A 26511-nucleotide genomic window follows, 5' to 3' on the forward strand; every position below is an offset into this window, starting at 1 on the left:
ATCAAAACCCAATCTAAAGACGCACCTCACTGTCTACAAGACATAGCCCGCCCACAACCCAACTGTGAAGAATTTTCTGCCTTCTTTAATCAGAAAACTGACAACATCAAGAAGGATCTCCTCAATGACCTAATCTTACACTCAGGTCCTCATAGGACCCCCCCCCCTCCAGCACTCCCAAAGGCACCACACCAAATCACTTCAAAGTTTAACCTAAAAAATGACGCAACTTGGTCAGTTTTTACAACTTACACTGAAGAAGCTATATGCAAGATTCTTAGTGCCCTGAAGCTTGCTAATCACCTCATCGATCCTCTCCCCGCAAACGCTGTTAAAGACTTCACTCCATTGCTTCTGCCTCTCTGGACCAAGATCATTAACAGTTCACTGCAACAAGGTTGCATCCCCGACACCCTCCAAGTTGGACAGGTATCACTCATTCTAAAGAAACTCACGGCTGACCGTATGGACCTAAACAACTATTGCCCTATTTCCAATATTCCTACCATGGCGAAACTATTGGAAAAATGTGTACACCACCAACTGACAACGCATATTGACCACTTTGACCTTCCTAACAAACACCAATCAGGCTCCCGAGCAGGTCACAGCACTGAATCAGCCATGACACACATAATTGACGACGCACTACAAATCCTTGATCAGAACGGAACACGCTTACTCATCCTGCTAGACCTCTCCTCAGCCTTTGATACGGTCAAACTGAGGTAATAGAAATTTTCAGGTAGCTAATGTGTCCCCCACTCGCACCCTATCCATGCACCCATGTTCCATGTATGTCGTGTAGCTTCTGTTCTATACATGCTAGAAAGACGCAAATACATTTGCGTCCATCCTTAACATGTTAGTTATCCAACCATATCAAGAAATCCCGTTAATTATGTTCCTAGGCATACGGTACCACCGTCTTTATATGGTGCACTTCTGAAATTCGCACACGTTTTTCTCCATGTTTCCTGGCCCAGTCGAGCTAGGCCCTTAAACGAGGCCTCTATGCCTCATCTCTCCTGTCTCCGAAAGCTGTACGCATCCCTGACCCCTGCCTTACTTCCTGCCAGCGCAGCGGTGCCCGGCTCGGCCTGGCCTGCCTGCCAAATTCATGTTTTGCCTACAGGTATCTGCTCAGCCTCCTCGAAAACACATTCCAGTCTAGTGAAATGGGTAAGTATATTCCCGGCTGCAGAGCAGAGGGCCCGGCCTTCCTGTCCTCCTTGCAAGTGATTTACTGAACCCGTTACCATGGTAAGGCCCATGGCTCCGCGCATTGCACCAAGACTCGTATGCATGCACCAGCATTTAATATTGAATGGCCCCTGCCCGAGAGACCTTTTATTCCAGACATTACATCCCCCAAACAACAGATACCAGATATGCTATAGGTACAGGTTGCCCTGACACTCCAGACACCAGTCTCCTCCACTAGTGCTAAAGTCAAAGCCCCAGTTTCACGTCATACTAGTTGCGCGCGCATACAGGTGAAGGGTTTCTGCTGATTCTGCAACTTTTCTCTATGCATCCACCCCCATGTGAGGTATCTTGTGACGTTTCTCTGACATGTACAGTGCACGCCCATGTGTACGCCTCTTTTCACGCCTCCTCTTACGCACATGTGCTCTTATCTCTCTCTTTTCACCTGTTACGCCTACTGTATTGGATTCATTTGTAAAGTTTTACTATATATAATGTGTACTGTTAATAAAACGTTGAATGTCCCTTCCTGAACCTGCGTGGTGATGGAACCCGATATCCCTTGCTTCGAAGCATAATATTAAAGCCCGTATGACTCAGCTTCCACGGACTCTGCCTCTCATTTTAATGAGCTGTCTTGTATTGATAATTATACGGTTAGAATGAATAGGTAAAATATATTTACCACATAATTTGGCGCCTGAACAGGGACCCCCCCCCCCTTCCCCACTCGCCGGTGAAGTCACGCGGCCTTTGCCCCTTCTACAGCCCCGACGGAAACCGTGCACGTTTGCGGGTTTTCCTGCTATCTTCCCTCGGGCCCACGAGGGAGACTGAGACTGCGGTCCGGCGTCCAGACGAGGCGGTGAGGAATGCGGAGGATCCCGACCAGAGCCCTAGTCGAGAGAGCAAGGTCCGAGGTGTCCAGAGGCCCACCTGTTCCGAAGCGCATGCGTAGGAGAATCGTCACCTGACGCAGTCCAGTCCAGTCCAGTTTCCGAGGCCTTCAGTTTCTTGCTTCCCGGTGAGTACGGTTATTGGGAACGCATCTAGACGGGTTCATTACTTTGTTCCCGGTCAAGACAGGTCTGGGTACACAGGCCTGGTCCGTGCGTGTTCACTTAGGTGGATGCAGTCCGACGTGTCTCTTTATGGGACCGGTCTGTACTGTTTTAGCAGTGCATCTAGTAATCTAGTAATTCAGTATTCTAGTGTTGCAACTCGAGTTTCAGTCTCGCTCTTATGTGTTTTCTGTATATCAGGTAACATGTTTTAATGTGATTTAATGTTGTGGTATGAATGATTGTTTTGCTATCCATTATTGTCATTACTGTGTTTTCCTGTGTAAACGTTTAAAGTAATCCGATCATGCCGCTGTTCACAAAATTACGTCAGATAGGTACTAGGAAAGGGATATTAGAAGAAGCAGTTCCCGTCCCGCCTAGGGACACTCCTGGACATTTTATGTATAATAAACACGGCTTAGATGCCGTACTGTACCTAGAATTATGGGCAGATTACACCAAGGGTCTGGAAGAAAAGTTTAGATGGCCTGCCTCAGGGACATGGGATGCCGATTGCATCATGAGAGTAGAAGAAGCGTTGTGGAAAAAGAAAGCTAGACAATCCCAGAAAGATGCCATAGAATTATGGCGTAAAGAAGCGCATAGACGAAATGAAAAGGAAATCAGAAAAGCGGAAAGAAGTAGAGAAGAATCCGAAAAAGCTAGAGAGAAAGAGTTACTAGAAGAAGGAGAACGAGTCAGAATAGAACAACAAGACAGACAGAGAAATGCACTTATTACAGGACTGTATCCAGTTCTAACCGAGGGCCTGCCCAAGGCGACCCCGGAAGTTCCACATAACTTGCCACCACCATTGGTTCCGACTAAACTTCGTCACAAACAGACCGCAGCAGACATTTTCCTTTCCTCCTATTTAGATGATGTAGCTCCAACATATACTGTACCCGTACCGCCCGTTAATAATGCACAGCAGCCTGTTCCGGATGTTCAAGCCACGACCCCTCCACGCCATGACTCGCTTCCCGCACCTGTTGTCACTTCCCCTTCTGCTGCTACTGGCACCCCTACTATGGGTCCTACCAATCCTTTTTCGACAGATGCAACCCAGAGTCCAACCCCATCGCATGTGCTTTTGACGTCAGGTCATGCCCATGCTTCTGCTTCAGGAGGTGCCTTAGGAGGCCACCCTCACACTCCGCCACAACTACAATGAATAACATTTAGAGAATTAGCGACACAGCGTACACCGAAAGCGATGCCACATGAAAAGCTTAAACAGTATATTACCGATTGTAGATATGATCCAGTACCCGGCAAGCAAGGAGACATGTTGTTAGCCTCATTACGTTTACGACGTGTTACAGATTATTTGTTGACATTACCAGAAATGCCAGACCATCTAGACAAAATATATAATTTTATTAGAACTGGGGAGAGACCAGAATGTATTCGTGAGGCCATGGCATATCAGAAAGCTGAGACACAAGGGTTAATATTAAGATTCTTAATTAATGGTTTGATAAGGGAACAAGATCGGCCAGGTGTTGTTAAAGAAGAGATGGATGTACTGACAAGATGGAGTCAAAATATTGCGGATTGTAAACATGATAAACAAACCTGTATAGATGCCATGTCCAGAAAGATCCGTAAAGAAATAGTAGCAATACATAACAGACAGAGGGCTGAACTAGAAGCCGGGTCAGACAAGAATGAATCCTCGGAGGAGGAAGAAATAGAGACTCCAGAGAATGCAGACAGGATAGTGTACGTAGGTAGAGTGAAACTCCCTAAACAGTATTCCTTAAATAGACCTTTTGACAGACCCATTCGTCTAGAAAACCAGAAACGTCTCCTTTCCCCGATACCAGAGCAATGTTCTCTTGAGCATTTGTTCCAAGCCACTGATAAAGTACTAAAGGATAGAATTGGTTACAACGAACTTAGTACAATGCGTGAACAAGAACTAGCACGGTCTGCAGTACAGTGGGCTGATAATAGCAGCGTATATAAAGATGATTCACTAGCGCAAACATTTTTGAGTCTTACTCCAACTGAACAACGTTTAGCTGGTATATACATGATCCAGCATATCATTATGCTATATGAGAGTCAGCATTCTGATCCAGGTCCCCTATACAATATATTGGATGAATTACTACTAAATAGATGGAGAGGTCTAGGTACCGATTTGATTAATGTGATTCTCGAACAACGTCATAAATACAGAACATTCTTGACTCCACATTTTGTTCCTGTTCCACCTCCAGTAAACCATCCTTTTCACATAGATAGACAGAATCCCTTACGAGAAGTTCATCCCGTACAGACAACTCCAGGGGGTGCGCTTCAACGCGTATTTGTATACACGCCCTTAAGTAAAATGGAATTATTGGAAATGAAGAAAATAGTGCCCTGTCATGATAAAGATCCAGCAGGGTTTCACCGTGAATTAAAAGACATGTTACTCATGGGAGATTACACATATCCCGATATTATGAAAATGTTGAAAGTACTGTTGCCGGCAGGTATTTACGAGAAACTAAAAGAAAAAGAATGGGAGGTGGGAGATAAAAAGATTAATTGGGCTGAATTAGAAAACGAAGAAACGACACGCACCCCAGGATTAGGCCTTGGGGATAAAACCAAAGAATTACCAGGATTATTAGTACAGGTTTTGCCGAGATTATTGACAACGAAAAAGGAAGACTGGGATACAATCTCAGCCTGCAAACAGAAACAAGATGAAGACACTAGTGATTTTTATTCTAGGTTCGAGAAATGTTTTATTATTAATAGTGGCCTGAAAACAAGTAGCGAGTCATATCCACATCTTTTTGTGACCAAATTGGTTGAGAATTCCTTACCACAGGTTAAGAATAGAGTCCTGAAAGTCGAGAGCACATGGCAAGCAAATACACCTTCCCAAATGTTGCAAATGTTACAGTACCACCAGAACCGAATTAGAGAGGAACATGAACAGAGACGTATGAAAGACACGAAAATGAAAGTACTAGTAGCCCAGACTGTTCCAGCAGACGGTCAAAGAAAGGGTACAGCACCTCCAGGTCAGTCTGCAGCTCTCGTTAAAGGGAATTGCAATTACTGCAAACAGCCAGGTCACTATATTAATGAATGTTTGGTTTTGAAGCACAATATTGCTACCGGTAAAACGAAAGAGAGACCGCGTCCTCCTAGACAGGAACACGTCCCACAGCATGTCGCACAGAATACACAACAGCCACCACAGCAAGTACAACAGACAGTAGCTGTACCCCAACCGCAACCACAGCCTATTGCTGCCACTCAACATGTCACGTCACAAATGTACCAGTATGCACAGTCAGATTACCCCGATTACCAGCAGTACACATGAAACAGCCTAGAGAGGGAGGTTGGCTTGCCTCTCATTGAGGTTCCTGTAGATCAAGACGGTCCCTATGTACATAGTCAGGTATTAGGGAAAGACAGAAAATTTTTGATTGACACAGGGGCAAGTAGAACTACCATTAGTCATGACGAGGTTCCAGGGGCTCCCCTCTCAGGCTCACAGAATGTTTCCCTGGGTTTTTCAGGAAAGCCTATTGTTAATGAAGTATCAAAACCAGTTTCTCTTGAAGTTGGTCCATTGTCCCGAACTACTGACCTGTTGCTTACGAAAGCATGTCCTGAAAATCTGCTTGGTATTAAAACGTTGAAAGCCTTAGGAGCTGGAATATGTTGTTCTCCGGAAGGAGTGAGATTGTTCCTACGTGACTTTAAGGGTCACTATGTGTTACGTGATTTCGATCCAAGATTGAGAAATGTACCAGCACATTTATGGGCGAAAGGTCCAACTGATGTAGGATGTATGCACATTACACCTTATCGTGTCACTCTCAAGCAAGGTGTTGTTCTACCCCGAATCCGACAATACAAATTGCCCCGAGAGGCTGTAGTGGCCTTATTGAAAATCATTGACGAATTGATTGTCCAAGGAGTAGTTATAGAGACTGACTCCAATGTATGTAATTCCCCAATCATCCCGATTCTTAAACGAACAGACCCAAATGCACCTCCAGTCTACAGACTGGTGATCGATCTTCGCGAGCTAAATAAATGCATCGTTCCCCAGTACCCAGTAGTGCCTGACATATCCTCTTTGTTGACTGCCATTGATTCCGAAGCTGCGTTCTTTACTGTAATTGATCTTAAAAACGCTTTCTTTAGTGTCCCCATTCATCCGGAAAGCCAATTTTTGTTCGGATTCTCATTAAATGGCCGAAGTTTTAAATTTGCACTGCACCTCAAGGGTTCACGGAAAGTCCCAGTATTTACAGTCAAGCCCTGAAAAGACAACTAGACAGTATTCACATGCCTACTGCCACTGCTCTGCTCCAATATGTGGACGACTTATTGATAACTGCACGGACCGAACGTGATTGCGAGCACGCGTCACTGACTGTCCTTTGTTTCTTGGCCGAAAAGGGGCATAAAGTGTCCCCTTCGAAGCTACAATTCTGTGCCCAGCAAGTGGTATACCTTGGGCACTTTCTGTCCAAATGGGGGAGACAACTGACACCAGAACGTATTCAGTTAATTGCACATCTGCCACAACCCAAGACACAAAAGGAGGTACGGGCCTTCATTGGCCTCACCTCATACTGCAGACAGTGGATTCCTCTATATGCATTTCTAGCTAAACCTCTCATACAGTTGACAACACAGGAGGCAGCGACTTCGACTGTCCTCCCTTGGACTCAGGAACACACACAAGCTTTTGACGAGTTAAAGAAAGCCTTATGTCAAGCACCTGTTTTAGCGACACCATGTTACAGCAAACCTTTTACACTTTTTGTTACTGAACGCGATGGCACCGCATTATCTGTTCTCACACAAGATCAAGCAGGACACCATAAGCCTTGTGCTTATTTTTCGAGTACATTGGATCCAGTAGCCCAGGCTCTGCCTGCGTGCCTCAGATCAGTTGCAGCAACAGCTCTAGCAATCAGACAAAGCGATTCCATAGTGTTAGGACATCCCCTGACAGTACAAGTTCCCCATTCTGTGGAGGTTCTTTTGAACCGGACACAGACTCAGCACCTGACCATAGCAAGACTGACTGGATACGAATTGACATTGTTTCAGCCACACATAGAAATCAGACGCTGCAATGTACTAAATCCTGCCACATTGTTACCCTCGAGCACGATTGACCCGACACCACATGACTGCGTAGAAGTCATCAATACAGTAACGAAGCCCAGACAAGACTTGACAGACATTGCATTACCCGATCCAGACCTGACACTTTACGTGGATGGTTCATGTATGAGAACAAGTACAGGAGAGTTAGTGGCCGCCTATGCAGTGACCACTGAAACTGAAGTTTTAGATACACATCGCATAGACACACTGTCTGCTCAGGCAGCAGAGCTCATAGCTCGGACCCAAGCCTGTATATTAGCCAAAAACAAGAAAGTAAACATATACACAGATTCACAGTATGCATTCGGAGTCGTTCACGACTTCGGTGTTCTTTGGGAAAAAAGAGGTTTTCTTACTTCTCACGGTACCAAGATCCAACATGGTCCCCTTATCCAAGCCCTGTTAGAAGCAATACACTTACCTGCATCCATTGCTATTATGAAGTGCAAAGCACATACAAAGATTACTGATACTATTTCTCAGGGTAACGACCTGGCAGATCGAACAGCTAAACTTACAGCTCAGACTCAGACAAACCCGACAAATACTGTAGTACCAACACAGACACATTGTATGACAGTGAAGGATCCCATTCTAGACGTGCTTGACATACAGACACATGCCACACCAGACGAAATAAAGAAATGGACTGAACAAGGAGGGATCCACACAGATCAGGGATGGATGACGAAGGGAAGAGCCACATGGTTCCTCCCCGACTCTATGGTTCAAGTGATCATTGACACCGCACATAGTCCAGCACACTTAGGGGAAAAAGCCATGTTAGACAGCATTCAAAACCTATGGTTCAATAAACATTTACGAGCAGCAGCAAAACAGAAAGCGTACTTGCATGATCTGTTGCCAGTTCAATCCAGGCAAAGGTGTTCCCGTGGAACAAGGTGGTTTCCACCCTCCCGATCATCCTTTTGAAGTCCTACAGATGGATTATATCCAGATGGACCGATGTAGAGGATTTAAATATGTTCTTGTAGTTGTATGTGCCCTTTCCCGATGGACTGAAGCATATCCAGTCCCAGATTACACTGCCGCGACCACTGCCAAGCAGTTGGTTCGTGAGTTTTTCCCACGGTACAGCTTGCCCCGTGTCGTATACTCAGATAATGGACAGCCATTCTCGTCCGAGCTCATGAAACAGATTTCACTCCTGCTAGGTTACCAATGGAAGTTCCACTGCGTACGGCATCCCGAGGCAGCTAGCTTGGTCGAAAGACACAATCAGACCCTGAAAACCCGATTGGCCAAAATATGTGCAGAGAAAGGTGTAGATTGGATAGTAGCGTTGCCAGTCGCACTCTTCTATATGCGTATGGTAGCCCATTCTAGGACAGGATTGTCTCCTTATGAGATTATTTTTGGGCGGCCTCCCAATATGTGGGGTACGCCTATGCCAAGAAAAATAACAGATGTTGACAGTTCTATGCTTACAGATTACTTGGCCTCCTTGATGTCTGCACTACAATCTTGTCGTTCACAGGTTGCCGCTGCCTTCCCAGACAACACCCAAGTGAAACCGCATGAAGTGGTCCCCGGCGAGCATGTCCTTGTGCGAAATTTCGATAGGAAAAGTCCGCTGGAGCCGAGATGGAAACAGCCTAAGTTGGTTTTGATGACAACGAGGACTGCAGTAAAGCTGGAGGGCAGGAAAGGCTGGGTGCACTCCAGCCATATAAAGAAAATTCATGGACTGTGTCCAGACACTGTGATTAAGGACTGCCCCCTTCCGGACATTGACTCTAAACTTCCCCTGCTAGAGAAAACTCCCCAAGAGGAGTATCGCCTAAAGCTGAGGTCTAGTAAGTCAGACAGCGTTTAATTGTTTAAGTCCCCCTCGGGTGAAGCGGTTAGACAGGTTTCTGACATGAACAAGATAGACGCAAGTAGTCAGAGAGATAGGCGTAACGAGAAAAGAAAAAAGCACTGTAAAGTTTTGCTCAGCGGATGCATAATCGCCTTATTCTCTATGTTTCTTCTGAGTCTTACGATTATATGCATTAGTCTAATGTTACACGTTTTTTTCCCTCTTGATTCACATGTACATGCTTCCTCTAATGACACTGTGGAGCACACTTTTAGTGATTTGCCCCCACATGAGTTATCCTATCGTTTAGCCATGCGCAACAATACATTCATCCGTATGTTACATCATTCACACCAGACCAGCAATGCCACCAATTGCTGGGTATGTGGGCCGACTTCCACCTTACCAGAAATACAAGGGAGCTCTGCCTCTCTTTCCTTACCCGTTCACACATAATGGTTCATGTGGTGCATGGTTTGCTTTAATGTCATCTCTAGATAGTAAGTCCAAAGTTTCCCAAGGCAATTGGTTATGGGGGAACCTGAATACAGTCATGAATAAAGCATGTTTCCCAGATGCAGACGGTCTCCCACAAAGGACAGGGACCGATCTAGAAAATGAAGTGTATGCATTAGGTAACTTCTCCCTCAACCTCATGATCCTGAACGTCCAGTCCGAGACTAATTCGAACTTGCCGTTCATTACAGTTTTGCCAGTGAAAGGTGAATTATGCGTCAGAAAGAATGGCTCAGTACATTTAGGACACAGTGATTGTAATACTGTGGTCGAATTCAGTGACAAAGGAAAGTCTACTTTCAAAGCCTCTCGCCATTCTTATTTTATTTGTGGACATACAGCTTATGTTCATCTGCCCCCTGATTGGGATGGGACGTGCTATATTGCGTTCCTATTGCCACCTGTTTTTCTAGCCCCGCCTGATTATCACAGAAATCCATATCTCGTTCATGTAAGACATAGAAGGGAGATCAAGATCCCAATTGTTGATCAGACTGAAACTACATTAGAACAATATATAGATTTCAATAAAGGATTCTTTCCATTCATAGGCACTGTCTCAAATAGTAAACTAATTCGAAGATTGACCAGAACATTAGAAGCAGTAGTGAACGAGACTACTTCTGCTTTAGGTAACCTGACCGAGGAACAGTCTGCTATGAGACTTGTTGTTCTTCAAAATCGCCTTGTCATTGACGTCATCTTGGCAGATAGGGGCGGGGCTTGTAGAGTCATCGGATCCAGTTGTTGCGTGTTTATTCCAAATAACGCGCCATCCGTGTATAAGGCCATAACTCGGCTTCATGAAATAGCCCATCAGATGCACCAGAATCCAGGCTCCTGGACTTGGTCCGGTTGGTTCTGGAGTGTGATATCCGCCTGGGGATGGAAACTGCTATCATTCCTAGGTATAATATTGGTCATAGTATTTAGTTGTTGTCTATGTCTGCAATGTGGGCCAGCGATTTGCGGCTTGTGCGCCACAGCCTGTATTCCCCATCCAAGTACACGTTCCCGCTCCCGAATAAAGAAAGATGAACAAATGATGCTTTATGAACAGATAGATGGTCTCATGAATATAGATATATCCTGAAGGGTGTAGTAGGGTCCAAGGAGGGAATGAGGTAATAGAAATTTTCAGGTAGCTAATGTGTCCCCCACTCGCACCCTATCCATGCACCCATGTTCCATGTATGTCGTGTAGCTTCTGTTCTATACATGCTAGAAAGACGCAAATACATTTGCGTCCATCCTTAGCATGTTAGTTATCCAACCATATCAAGAAATCCCGTTAATTATGTTCCTAGGCATACGGTGCCACCGTCTTTATATGGTGCACTTCTGAAATTCGCACACATTTTTCTCCATGTTTCCTGGCCCAGTCGAGCTAGGCCCTTAAACGAGGCCTCTATGCCTCATCTCTCCTGTCTCCGAAAGCTGTACGCATCCCTGACCCCTGTCTTACTTCCTGCCAGCGCAGCGGTGCCCGGCTCGGCCTGGCCTGCCTGCCAAATTCATGTTTTGCCTACAGGTATCTGCTCAGCCTCCTCGAAAACACATTCCAGTCTAGTGAAATGGGTAAACATATTCCCGGCTGCAGAGCAGAGGGCCCGGCCTTCCTGTCCTCCTTGCAAGTGATTTACTGAACCCGTTACCATGGTAAGGCCCATGGCTCCGCGCATTGCACCAAGACTCGTATGCATGCACCAGCATTCAATATTGAATGGCCCCTGCCCGAGAGACCTTTTATTCCAGACATTACATCCCCCAAACAACAGATACCAGATATGCTATAGGTACAGGTTGCCCTGACACTCCAGACACCAGTCTCCTCCACTAGTGCTAAAGTCAAAGCCCCAGTTTCACGTCATACTAGTTGCGCGCGCATGCAGGTGAAGGGTTTCTGCTGATTCTGCAACTTTTCTCTATGCATCCACCCCCATGTGACGTATCTTGTGACGTTTCTCTGACATGTACAGTGCACGCCCATGTGTACGCCTCTTTTCACGCCTCCTCTTACGCACATGTGTTCTTATCTCTCTCTTTTCACCTGTTACGCCTACTGTATTGGATTCAATTGTAAAGTTTTACTATATATAATGTGTACTGTTAATAAAACGTTGAATGTCCCTTCCTGAACCTACGTGGTGATGGAACCCGATATCCCTTGCTTCGAAGCATAATATTAAAGCCCGTATGACTCAGATACCACGGACTCTGCCTCTCATTTTAATGAGCTGTCTTGTATTGATAATTATACGGTTAGAATGAATAGGTAAAATATATTTACCACATAACATGAGAACTTGATAGATCTTCTGAAACATAGAATGGGTCTATCAGGGTCAGTGCTAAACTGGTTTACCTCATTCCTCCAAAAACGGACACAAAGATTTAAGGTCAACAACACCCTGTCCAAACCCATACCAGTAACATTAGGAGTCCCGCTAGGGTCCTCACTATCCCCGACATTGTTTAATGTTTTTATGGAACCACTCACTTTAATGCAAGAAGCGTCTAACGTGCAATATCACATGTACGCTGACGACACACAACTATACCTTAAGATCCACACCCTAGAAGACATTAAATTGCTTAATACATCGCTTAGGAATACCCAGACATGGCTACCAGAAAACCATCTCAAATTGAATGCCCTAAAAACCGAATTCCTCCTAATAGCTCCACCCGCCAAAGTCCCTGTAATGCAAGATTAGATCAAACATCTTAATGCACTCGGCGTTCAACCAACCATTATTGACTCTGCAAAATCATTGGGAATAACTCTTGACAGCAACCTCAATATGCAAAAACACATCAGCAACGCTACAAAGGGCGCAAACTTCCAGATAAACACACTGAGAAAGTTAAAACCCTTCCTCCCAGTTAATGACTTCAAGCTGGCAGTACAAGCTCTAGTTATCCCTCGTGTGGAGTACAGAAGTGCCTCTCAGTATGGCCTTCCAAAAGCTACAACAGCACCTCTAAGAGCTTCAATAAATGCTGCAACGAGCCTCATCACATCTCCCCAGACTTAAAATCCTTGAATTGGCTACCTCTGGAAGCCAGAATTTACTTGAAAATAGTATAGCCATGCATCACAACGCACCCAGCTATGTGGCTCAGAAACTGACGATCTCTGGTGAGACAAGATCTTCAAGAAGCATGGGAAACCTTCTAATGAAACCGCAAAGATTCAACAAGAAAATAACTTATAAACGAACCTTCTCAGGGATGGCCCCCAGGATATGGAAGGCACTACACCCAGGAACCAGACTGAACTCTTCTACCGCATCTTTCAAAAAGTAAGTAAAAGCGATTCTCATGGCAAAATTCACCTGAGTATAGTCTAAAGAATTCTCGAGACCAGTCGCACCCTCACTACTAACCTGTACTATGACAAGGGTTCAACTTGACAACCTAGACATTATATCTACCCTTGACCTGATTCAGCGGGATTGTTCTGTTTTGTACCCTACTGCTTGAATTTTACAAGATGTTCTGTATACGTGTTTAACCTACATCTTTTTGTTGTATAATTAACCTCACTTATTGTTAAGCGCTCTGATATCTGCAAGGGTCTTGTTCGCGCTTTATAAAACTTTCAAAACAAATAAATAAATAAAACAAGAGGTAGATATATGAGCACACTGGAGGATTTCGGATATCGATTTTATCTCTGATTAAAGATGATATAGTTACAGTTTTGTCGAGACAACGAGGTACTTATCTTCCCTGAACAGCAATTGCTTTCCCTTTTATTAATGGCAGCTAAGTTGATCACTACCCAAAAATGGAAATCTCAAGACCATCCAACTACTAAGGTAAGGTAGAACATTTATATGTCATAGAGAACATTTGTGCAAGTATCAGAGACCAATTGGCCTTGTGTGAGAATGTATGGACTCCCTTTCACACCTGTATTAAATTGCAAACCTTAGATATGCACTCATCCGCTTCACCACAACTGAAAAATACTGAGGGTAATGCACTGAGCACTCTGACAGATACTCTGAATTGGTCAGATACATGGAGGCTGATTATTATGCAGTTGCTCTTGACTCGCAACCCAAATGTTAGTGGTAAATGCTAAATCTTACATGATGTACTGAACTCTACTGGATGAAAGAGATTGTATCCTGATCTTTATGTATATCACTGATTGCTATAACCACAATGCCTATTTCAGCTTCACCCAATATGTAAAACCTTAAACAAGGTTGTCTAAAAATGATTGGGACTCACCACACCATTTCATGTAGTACATTGTGCTAAGCGTAAACTCGGAGAATTGACCAATGGTGGAAAAACAGTCTGAAAAGCTTTTTTCGACTTTTGTGAAGTCTGAGAAGTAGGCCTAGGACATTATCATCAATGCCGTAAGAAAGTCAAAGGGAAAAAATCTATTTCAAAGCAAGAATAGGAGCTTGTAAAATTAGCAGAAATAGACAAGGTAGAGAACGGTCAAAATGTCAGCCGAACAGAACCTGGCATAATCTGAAGAATAGTCTATAGTCAGAATAGTCAGAAGAAGAACAATTCTGAAAAAATCTGCACAATAGAAAAAGATAAAAATATACTATCTATTTATATGTAGGCTCCACGAACCAGAGGTAAAAATACTTCCTGGCTGCTTTGAGTCTCAGTGCTGACAGATTATTAGCTCCTTTTATAATGAATGTCCAGGAAGGCCTCCATCAGGAAGAAGAAAAGGTGTAGCAGGAATATCATTGCATATCTTGCATGGGCGTATTAAATTCTCATATTAAGAAAAAAAAATACCAAAAAGCAGCCTGAACAGGGAATGCCCATCTGAGGCGTGGAATGGCAGGCACCCTAATAGCCACAGACAACTCTGACTGTGCCCTGCAAGTCATGGATTTAAGTTGGAGCGAGGTGAACAGACCTAGAGCCCTACATGATACAGCCACACCGACCACAGCAGAATATCACTGAACAGAGGGTGGAGGCTAATCTTATAGTAGCAGGTAAGTAAGATCCGTGGTCTGCCATCTAAACATGAACCTTGTGGAACCGCTTGGTCAATGAGCTGGGTAATAGGGAAATACTAATCTTGTGGAACAGTTGGGCAATGAGCGGGGTCATGGGGGAACCGATGCCCAACTCATCTAGTTCTTGTGTCTAGCTGAAGAATATTATACTGACTGTTCACTGTACCAGTTCAATACCCTTCTGTCTTTATATTCCTGTTGTTGAGTGATGGGCCAAACTAATACTGTTTTCGGCTATTGAATACTGCTATGGATGTATACTATGATATACAGCTGCACATTTCTCCCCTTTACTTTGATGTTTCTAACACCATGGGGCGCATGCTGTTCTTTTTTGGTGGGTCATTTTTGCTTCGAGCTTAACTTAGTAAAGCATGCTTGAATGCAGCAGAAGTCTCCACTTAAAGCCTGGTTACTTTGATTTCTGATACATTATTTATGATGCAAAATATTAACTTATACGATTGTAAATAATATGTCTGTTATTTTATACTCATTTGAGTATTCATTCTTACAAATTGTGATTATTTTTTGTATTTTAGGTGTAAATGAACTTGATCCCAAATTTGCCGGCAGCTACAAAATTATGACTTGGTCAGCTGGAGAGGAATTGGAAACAGCATTAAAAACATTCTTTGCAGAGCACCAAAACAAATTTATAGAAGGAAGGTACAGAAGGCAGTCAAAAATCCAAATGATATATTTAGAATATTATATAAACCAATGTATGCTTATTTACCTATATTGTCGATCCACCAGTGCGTACCTGTTGAAAATAGCAACTATTGGATTTTATTGATGATTTTACAGCATTAACAAATCTGCATCCAGGTATTTTTTCTGGAAGGAGGAATGTAGTGTGGTGAATATCTAGAAGAATAGTGATCATTATTTTAGTGAGGGATTTCTGGTGGTGGGAAATGTGCATATGTACACTGAAACCGTCAACATTTGGACTTGCTCAGTTAAGATCCATGTGTGAGAACAAGGTCTATACAAGTAGTCTACACTACTTGTGTTAGGTGGAGTTCAATATGGGGATAGGATGATCAGTGAAGCACATTGATGAGTAGATGTAATCTGAGATGAGGTTCCCCTTGTAATGATAAGATGACCAGTGGTGGAAACTGATATATATATATAGGTGCACTTGTCTATGAATTTGTGTGATGCAGTTCCTTAATGTGATAGGGTGTCTATTAGTGGGTAAGGGCGTACAGTTGAATACTGCCGTCTGTGTGTGTGAATATTCGGAGTATATGGGATGGAGTTCCCAGTGTGATAATCAGATGACTTGTATGTAAATTAGAGAATGGTGTGTATGGCTGTCCTCTAACCTCAAACCTGAAAGCATGAGATGAGATTCCCTTCTAAAGTGATTTCATGACCAGTTCAGCAAGGGGTTGTACGGAATGGATGAACATGGGGCCTCATTTTTGAGGAATTGGTGATGGGTAGCACCCCAAGTATTCATGCTGTACGGCCTATGCCGATGTGAATGGGCAGGAATGCACCATATGTATAAAATATGGTGCATTTGTGTCCTTTACGAATGCATTGGCATACAATTTGATGACTAGAACAACTAGGCACGCTTGCACCATGCAGCAAGGGTGCCTCTGTTGCAGGCACCCTTGCGTCATGGTGGTATTTTCCTCTTTCGATGTGTGCTGCAGGGGCACCACACATCGAAAGTGGAAGAAACAAGGAGAAATAGAAATAACTCTCCTCATTACGCCTGCTCTGGGAGGGGTAAGGCTTTCGTTCTGCCCCAGGTTCACGTGATTAAGTAGGGAGACGCTGCATTTTAAAGTGTGCAACTTGTGTTTTTATACCTTACCTGCTGCTATTTGCTGACTTGCACATCGAGGGCTCCGTGCAGCGGATCCATCGCTCACGTGACGCCCTCCCAACGGCTGGCCACGCCCACCTCCAGGCCACGCCCCCTTCCCGCCCTTACGGCCGCCTTTATCTATGTGTCAATATAGAACGCGCAGCGGACGAGCGCAGCGGGAGCGCCGACTTCGCGCCGAAGTCGCGCATAAGTCAAGCCCGTCTGCGCCCGTCCGCGGCCGAACGGGGCAAGGGGCACGACGCTATGCCCAAATTATATCATATTCCTCCAAAGACCTTATCGCCCTCCAAGGCACTTGGCCACTTCCGGACCCTGTCCGTAGACTCGTCGATTCATTGGGCCTTGCCCCCACCCTCCCTGCACTGCCGCACTCCCCGCCGCAATCTCCCCTCCCACCCTGCCTCCCCTGCCCTGACCCACCCCCCTCCACCCCAGCTCTGTCCGTTATTCTACTCAATACCAGGTCGGCGGTCAAGCATCACCACGAGCTGTTCGTCCTACTCGATACCGAGAAACCTGACCTACTGCTCTTGACCGAGACCTGGTATTGCGATACCTCCCTTCCCGCTCTCCTGGCCACCCTTCCACCGTCTTACGTGGCCCTACGTGCCGATCGACCGGCCGGCAGGGCGGGCGGTGGGGTCGCACTAATTACTAGGTCAGACCTGCACTTCCAGTTACTTCCCTCTCCCCCTATGGCCCCTGTCGACTTCCTGGTGGCCCGTTCCCTCCAGACCGCCCCTCCCATCACTTGTCTCCTCATGTACCGCCCCCCTCAGCCCTCGCCTTCATTTCTACCTGCCTTCCAAGACCTGCTGGCAAATCTGGCGGTCAACTTTGCCTCGGTTTTGGTGCTGGGGGATTTTAATTACTGGCCCTCAGACCCACACGAGTGCTCCGCCTCAAAAGAATTTACCGAATCTCTGTCTTCCCTCAACTTTGTCCCACACATTTCTGTCCCCACTCATTCTCACGGGCACACACTTGATCAGGTCTGGGCTCTTAACCTCCCTCTGGCTTCGGTGGCGGTCTCCCCTTGCCCTTGGTCCGATCATGCCCTCATCTCTTTCACCATCCCCCACAACTCATCCCCCAAAACCCCGCTTGCCAAAAACACCTGGGCGCGGAACTGGAACAGGTTGGATCTCCCCTCCCTGACCTCCCTGCTTCACAATTCCATCCCCCCCCTCTCTGGCTTATCATCGGCCTCACAGGCCAAGGCCATTAACACCTGGCTGGCTGGAGCCTGTGACTCAGAGGCCCCCTTACGACGCATCTCCATCCGCCGGCTTAAGGACTCTAACCGATGGTTTAACGACCATCTAAAAGAACTTAAGCTGAGCGTTCGGAGGGCGGAGAGGCAGTGGAGGAAGAACTACTGCCCGTTATTAAAAACCCACTTTCTGACACTGTTGGCTGATTACAAATCAGCAATTCTAGCTGCTAAGACCGACTACTTCTCTACGAGAATAATGTCGGCCGCCAACAAACCCAGGGCTATTTTTGACATCGTAAACGACCTGGCGTTCTCAGATCGAGCCTCGCCCCAAATCCCTCCTTCCCAGCTTCTCTGCGACCAATTAAACAACTACTTCGTGGATAAGATCACCAATATCAAGGCCAATATCCCTCTACCCTCGCCTACCTTCGTCGATCCCTCCCCCCCCCCAGTTCAAAATCATCTCACTGTCATCCCTCCCCTCACTCAGGAATCCTTTCTGTCGATTCTTCCCAAAGTTAAATCTGGGTCACCGGCGGATGTCTGCCCTGCTCGCATCCTACAGCAAATCTATTCTAGCTGCCCTGATCCCCCGATTGCCTTCCTCAACAGCGCCTTGGCACAGGGTGTGGTGCCCCCGGTACTAAAAGCAGCCACCATAGTACCCCTGCTGAAGAAACCCGGCTCGGACCCTTCTATCTCGTCCAACTTTCGCCCCATCTCCCTGCTGCCCTTTCTGGGCAAGGTGATGGAACGCCATGTTACCGCGGCTCTGAGCACCCACATTGAGGCGAATGGGGGGCTGGCTTCTCGTCAGGCAGGATTCCGCCCCAGGCACTCAACAGAATCGGTCGTAGTCGCCGTCCTAGACAACCTCAGAAAGGGCATGGATGACAACAACCACCAGGCACTGGTCCTCCTCGATCTTTCCGCCGCCTTTGACACGGTGGACCATACCATCCTACTCACCCGTGTCAAGGCGGCTGGCATCGGGGGATCAGCCCTTGTCTGGCTCTCCTCCTTTCTGAGGGACCGCACCCAGGCGGTCCGTCTAGGCGACTTCACCTCCACTCCCCTCCCTGTCACTTGTGGTGTTCCCCAGGGTTCCTCTCTCTCCCCTCTTCTCTTCAACCTTTATATCTTTCCTCTCATCTTTGCTCTCCAGCAGTTGGAGGTCACCGTCTTTAACTACGCGGATGACCTCCAGCTCATCTTTGATCTGTCCCCCTCTTCTCTCTCGGTCTCCAATTTCCAGTCTACTATGACATTCATCAGGGACTGGATGAATCACAACCACCTTAAACTGAACCCTGATAAAACTGAGCTGGTTCTCACTGGTGGTTCGTCCAGTCCCTGGAACTCTCTTTTCTGGCCCCCCTCTCTTGGCCCTGCACCCTCCCCCTCCACCACTGTCAAAACACTGGGTGTAAAAATGAACAATCAGCTCACTCTTCACTCTCACATCAGCTCCGTGGTCTCCTCCTGTTTCCTCACTCTTCGAACTATCCGCTCTGTCTCCCGTTTCTTCACCCCTCAGGCCCTCAAGACCATCATGGCCGCCCTGGTAATCTCGCGTTTGGACTACGCCAACGCTCTTTTCCATGGCATCCCTGCCTATAGTTTGCGCAGACTCCAAGCCATCCAGAACCAGGCGGCCAGACTGATATTTGGCCTCCCACGTTATCACCACTCCACCCCCCTCCTAAAGAAACTCCACTGGCTCCCCGTGAAACAACGTTCCCTCTTCAAAATCGGGTGCATGGTTTTCCAGGCCCGTCAGGGCACTGCCCCTGCTTTCATCACTTCACTTATCAAACCCTACGTCCCCGCAAGAAATCTCCGGTCCTCCTCCAAGTCCCTTCTCCTGATCCCCCGTTTCTCGCGCAAAAAATGGGGTGGATCCAATTTCTCTACTCTGGCCCCTTCCTTTTGGAACTCTCTCCCTGATAACCTCCGCTCCGCAACTCAGTACCTTTCTTTCCGTGGAGACTTGAAAACTTTCCTATTTAGCCAGGCTTTCCCCGCCTAAATTTTCTCCCCGGTCTTCCTTCCCCTCAGCCACTGAACCTTCAGCGCCAAGAAACCGCAAGGTGTATGCTGCGCTTTACAAGCATTTTAAATTAGAAATTAGAAATTAAGTAAATCTGGGGTAGCGTTATAATCCATGAGAGCTGCATGGGAAAGCGTACTGCAACGACCTTGAAAAACCTCCTTGATGTACAGTAAAGGAAGGTAGCAACTTGCCCTGCTTTATCTTACTGCATATCTATGAGGCCATGCAAAGCCACCCATATATGACTGAGATGTTTATGCCACCAGAGCATCAAAACAAGTGACGCTCCTGTGGCCCAAGCCTCTTTTAAATACGCCAGTTTGTGTACAAGTTCTGGTCCTCTCCCTTGTGTGAGCCCCAAATTGTAGGCCTGTGCAGAAAATTATCTGAGATGAGTAGAATTCGTTTTTCTTCTTCTTTCAGTGGTCTTTGGTTCAAAAGAACTAGTTTTGTTTGATCTTTAGGTGAATGTCGTATTGTATAAAGAAAAGGTGATGGACGGAATGTTGATCAAATCAAACATTCACACCCAGTCACAGATCTGGCTTAAATCCATAATTTGTTTGCTCGCCATGCCATTCCATGCTCAACATTCCATCCATCATCCTTTCTTTTTGCATTTGTCTCCCCAAGTGGGAAGGGTATGACCAGACATGGGTTCCAAGCTCGCTGTGCCACTGGATTCAAGCTATCCTGGCTGATGAAGTCTAATACCACGAAACTGGTCCCAGAATGCTTGTTTACAGTCAAAGCAGGACCTAGCATGCCAGTTTGAGCTGGACTGTTCCCATGGGGAGCAGGGTTAAGAGTGATTTGTATAGGTCTGGGTCCAAACTGGGGTGGCATGTTTGGGAAAAAAATGATGGATCGGGATGATGCCTTGAGCGATCAACAGTGACGGAGATTCATTCAAGCATTCCATCCATCCCCTTGTTGTCTTGCATTTGCAGCCCTAAGTGTGCCGGGTATGCCCAGATGTGAGTCCCAGGTTCACTGTGCCACTGAAATGAAACTAGCCTGGCTGATAAGGGGTTTTGCAGAATTATTAGAATAGATAATTTCTTTAGGAATTATACGTGCCCTGAACAAGGTATCCGTGTCCTGAATTTGCCAAAATGTAATTCCTCCTATACTTTTCACATTGATATTTTCCTTCTAGTTTGTGTAGTCATGTTCTAGAAAATAATCAATTAATGTGATGAATATTTAATTATATTATCAAAACGGTAATCAAAATAGTTGTAAACTCTTCTGTTTCTTGGAAATATCTGTCACCACTATTAAATATTTTCAGTATTTCAGAAATCTTCTAGGACTGTTAGCTGGGGTGGTCTAGCAATTTTGCCACTGCATACAATTCTAAACTTCCTTGCTGCTGTTAGATTGAGTAATGTATTTGTTTCTATCATGATGGAACAGATTGGCTCCTGATGATTATTTGCATCAAGATGCTGATCTCCATTGCCAAATCAAATCAGCCATCATTAGTTGTATAACATAATTTCTGTCCCATAAACCTGCAAAAGGACCTGGAGTGGACATTACATTTTAAAAGCACAAGGAATAAAAACATTTCTGTAGTGCACAGAATTTGATAATGCACCTTTTTCCAAAGAACACCATCAAGCAAAGGAAATGAAGAGATGCTGACAGCATGGTAGTACTTTTTAGGTCTATGAGTAGCAGAATTCGGCTGCAATTCCCAAACCACAGCAATCAGCGTTAAACACGCAGCAGGATAGTGACATGTCTCTCTAGCAAACTGGTGATCAACATTGTAACCTACTAAAAGGATGATGATATTGCAGCAGAGATTCAAATGTTGGACCGTAGTGGTTGACTGTACTCACCACAGCAAAAAAACAGGTAAGAGTCTATCTGTAGCATCTACTGAAGGCAGAAGTGGATGTTTCTTGTTGTTTTTTTTTTAGATAAAGAGGGTACACAGCTTTGTAAGTACTAGTATTTTATTTATTTTTGGGTCTCTAATTCTGCATTTTAATATATTTGTATTTAGTTTTTAACACATCTGAAAAATATCATTTAGTTTTTGTGTGTTTTAATTTGTGAGCTGCATTGCATAGTTTTTATCTTGCATCTTTTTTTTCTCATAGGAATATTCTGAAATAAATGTTAAAGTAAATTATCAGTCTTTTCATTTGTATTTTTATTTATTGTTTTTTATATATATTTATTTAAAAAAATAAGTATATCATGTAAAATATGTTTCCTTATTTTAGTGATAATATTGTATTAAAAATTATGTTTCAATATTTCTATATTGTGTATGTATTTTAATTGAAGATTATATTTTATTTCGATATTTGTGTGTTCAATATTATTAAAATTCGATTTTTGGGGCAATTGTTTTATCATTGATGTGTATGTTATTTCTAGTTCAGTATAGGATTGCGATATTTTTTTATTCAATATTATTTTGGCCATATTTTGGGTTGTCTATATTGTGTCATGGAACCATCGAATCAGATTCCATCTCTAAGTAAAATATTTCAAAGGGGTATTCAGCATATACATTGACTACTAGAATTGCTTCACTCCTGCCTCAGGACATCAGTGCCCTGAAGCTTGCCTGATCACAACAGGTTGTGCCGCCATTATTCCAATCAATTTTTGCAACATTAATTCCTATGGGCCTTTTGGCCCATAGGAATGAATGGGGAGTTTTTCCTTATTTGCGATTAGCAATTTGCTAATCGCAAATAAGGAATCAGTAGGAATCGCAATAAATTTTGTTAATCCTACATGAATCCCGTTTTGCGAGTCCTTAATAGCGAATCGCAAAACGGGTGATTGATGAATCAGGCTGAAAGTATTTAAACGTAATCACTTCGACCATGAACATCGAAAGAGGACTAGCATATATCTAGATAGTACCTCTAAGCCAGCGTCATCTTTAAATAACAGACTGGTCAAATTTCGAATGCTAGATTCATACGAAAATCAATTCAATAATAAATTGTAAAACAACAATCAAGCACAGAATAGGCAATCATTATCACGTTCATGTAAATCAATCAAGCCCAATAAAAGGCTTCTTAATGGGGAGAGAAGCGTCTGTGTTTTCGTGTGCGTCTCAATTCTTTAGACACCCCAACGAGCACGAGGTTTTGGGCGGCGGTCCTGCCGTCGAGCTAGCACCACCCAAGAAGCATGGGGCGACGGAGCCCGATGCTACGAGGCTCGATGTTGAACCACAGACTTGGATTGAGGTTGACACTCCGGGGCTCAATGCGAGCTTTTGATAGAATTTGCAAAAGGACAACCATCCAAGGGAAGTAAAGACAAGACTGCATCGTCCATAATGCAACATGTTGCTCATTCTGAGCAACCCAATCAGGGTGCACGATGGGCTAATTAGGATGCTGCAGCCTCATGTTCCTTAACCATGACTGCCTCTGATGAAGAGTTAACCTCGAAACGCGTCAGGTGACGGTTTTGCTGATAAGACGGAGTGCGTTTCAACCTCACCAATAAAAGGCTTCTTAATGGGGAGAGAAGCGTCTGTGATTTCCAGTGCGGCTCAATTCTTTGGACACCCCAACGAGCACAATATATATATATATATAATTGTAGCGCGAGCTCCAGTGGCACGCTTAGAGAAGCCCCCACATCATCAAAAGGCCCTTGTTTCGGTGGTCTCCGCTCCGGTGGAATTTTACTGTCCAGGTTACTGGAATTACCAAGGCCCACCTACAGGCCCGGGAGGAGATGGGGCTGTGCTGAAGTCATTGGACATCACGCTGGGCGAGGTGGTATTCCAACCTTGCCCCCGCCGAAAGGATCCCTGTGGCACGGAGGTTGATGCGGTCTGGGGACTAAGATTTCAAGCGCTATTCCACTGCCCGTAATACCTGCCAGTATTACACAATGCATGCTGGGACCTGTAGGCGCCACACACGAGGCGGCTAATAGGAGGTATAGCTGATTGGTATTTACCTTGGGGGCGGAGTAGCTCTTCACAAATCAAGATGCGGCAGGACATTTAAGCCGATATACACGCCTGCATCTTGTTTGATTCAGCCTCTGCGCTGAAGAAGGCTCAGACGCTGAAATGCTTTCGCCACAATGAGTGTTTTAGTATCTCCAGGACATGTGTTCAGAATAAAGGTGCTTCCCATGGTTCCCCTGCTTTGGCTTCTAGTTCTTTTCGGAGGAGGTTTTCTGGATATAATTGCAGCGCGAGCTCCAGTGGCGCGCTTAGAGAAGCCCCCGCATCATCAAGAGGCCCTTGTTTCGCTGGTCTCCGCTCCCGTGGAATTTTGCTTGTGTCTGAACAAAGCTAAACCTCTCTGAATAGCTGTAACGACTGCGAAGCACGCGCCAGGGGTTGCTTTTATTCAATTCAGGTTAGCTTGGATGGTATTTTACCAATCCAAAGGTGTAATATTGTGCCTGGAGTGGTAAATGGCTTTTGTCATTTTACAGCTCGGCGTGGATAGCACTGTGCTAATCCTATGCTTAAAGACTTTGCTGTACAAATGGCAACAGACTTTGTCCATTTCTATCTCGGCATGCATAGCACTGTGCTAATCCTATGCTTAAATACTTTGATAAAAAAGCAGACATTTGAGGTGAGCAAATTTAGTGTCGCTGGTGTTGAGGGTGCTCTATACAGGAGCTGCCTTCCACCTCAACTTGGGAACTACCCAGAGTTCTCTCCTTCTTTTTTGCATATATATATATTACCTACTGGTGGCCCTAGGACATAGTTTCCTTAGGAAAAGCATTTTTTGTTTTGCTATTAACTTTGCTGCGATTCATCGAATCTTAACGAGACTTTCCAAACTAGTTTGTTAGTCACTACAGCTGCTGGCTAGAAAGCTGCGGGTTAATTTCTCAAGTGTGGGCTGAGAAAAAGTGTGGAGATCCTAAAACATGTGTTCCCCCTGGGGATTTTTGACACAACTACAGTGCAAACCGCTAAACGACATTACACCAAATTTGACAGAAAGCTAGATCATGGTCCAGAAAGGGGTTTTTTTTTGGTGGACATCTGTTCAGTAGTTTTTGAGTTATTAAAACATTTTTATTTATGTATATCTAGAGAAGTGGATCCGAGCACCAACAGCAATACCACGATTGGATGGCTGCAACCAGAGAGAAAAGTTGCAACCTCCATTTTGTGAATCAGGACACGTTTGCTGGGGAAGGAATTAAAGTAGAAATAGGATATAAGGGGTCAGGATAGAGGTATCTGATCCATGGGACTGATGTAGGGGTGGGTGAGGTTCCCATTATGGGCAGGAAATTGTCCAAAAGTGTTTGGGCATGTGGGGATCCATGGAGCCACAGTCGCACTTAGTGAGGCTCTCATGTGAATCCATTACAGATCCACAGATCCAGAAACCAATAAAAAAATACACTCACTCACAGATCTACTCACACACTCACTCACACACCCACACAATGACTCTACCACTCACTTACACATCCATTCAACCACTCACATACCCACTGAGAGACCCAAAACACCACTCACACACCCACTCAGAGACCCAGGGGACTATTCACACACCCACTTGCAGACCCACACATGAACTCGCACACCCATGTACACAACCACTCACACTCTTGTACAGCCACTCACACCCACTTAGAGACCCACAAAACCAGACACACAACCACTCACACACCCGTGCACCCACTCACAAACCCAGAAAACCACTCACACACCCATTCAGCCACTCACACACCCACTCAGAGACCCAGGAAATGTCTCAAACACCCACTTACACACTCACACACCCACTCAGAGACCCAGAGAACTACTCACACATCCACTCACAGACCCACAGAGGCACTCATAAGCTCATACAGCCACTCACACGCACTCACTGACCCACACAGCCAGTCATACGCCCAGTCCCAGACTCACCTCTACTCACACATGCACTGACACGGCCAACACACGCGCACTCATGCACACACAAACAGACATGTATAGCCGTCTTATATTGCCCTATCACTGTCCCAATGTGTGTGTCCTCCTTAAAATTCATTTGATGAGGGGCACTGGTGAGTTAGCAGGGTGAGGTAGGCAAAACAAACAATGCTGTAGGAACAAAAGCACCTCTGAGCCCCTTCAATGGAAAGTTGAAAGAAATAGATTATCAACCTAAAACGGAACTTGAACCCAGCCACTCTTGCCATCAGCGCAAAGTTTGTACTGAGAAATCAAATCTGTGGCAAAGAAAAGGTGAAAAAGATGAAAAATGAACCCATTGATTTGAAAGGACAAGCTAAAACATCAAAAGTTGTATTCGCTCTTTTAATTAGAAGTTAACACAAGTAGACCCTGAAAAAAGAAGCCTTAGAAATTACTCGGGCATAAAAAATAAAAATAATTATTTCAAACAGTGATGTGCAGAGTGTCAACTTTAGGCAGCACTCTGGCCTACCAGTAGCTCCATTGATCTCAATGTTTCATGTATGGGCTATACCGAGCTGCAGTAAATAAATATGATATTGAATTGGATTTGGTAAAAAACACAGTTGTACCTACATCTGAATGCATGCATTTATTCAAACATATTTCTTTTATAGGATGCTGTTTTTGGTTCCTTTAATAGTTAAAATATTATTAGATTAAAATTAA

General features: G+C 44.9%; 1 protein-coding gene across 1 annotated transcript in view; it reads left to right on the forward strand.

Annotated features, from left to right (window-relative positions):
- Positions 1–26511, forward strand: part of LOC147726409 (UDP-glycosyltransferase 3A1-like) — a 493865-nt gene that overhangs the window by 227204 nt on the left and 240150 nt on the right. The window contains exon 3 of the mRNA XM_086960531.1: positions 15311–15437. Coding sequence (XP_086816657.1) covers positions 15311–15437 — 127 coding nt within the window. The remainder of the gene's footprint in view (positions 1–15310; positions 15438–26511) is intronic.

Source organism: Lissotriton vulgaris, chromosome 3_1, assembly GCF_964263255.1.
Source record: "Lissotriton vulgaris chromosome 3_1, aLisVul1.2, whole genome shotgun sequence".
Classification (NCBI taxonomy): Eukaryota; Metazoa; Chordata; class Amphibia; order Caudata; family Salamandridae; genus Lissotriton; species Lissotriton vulgaris.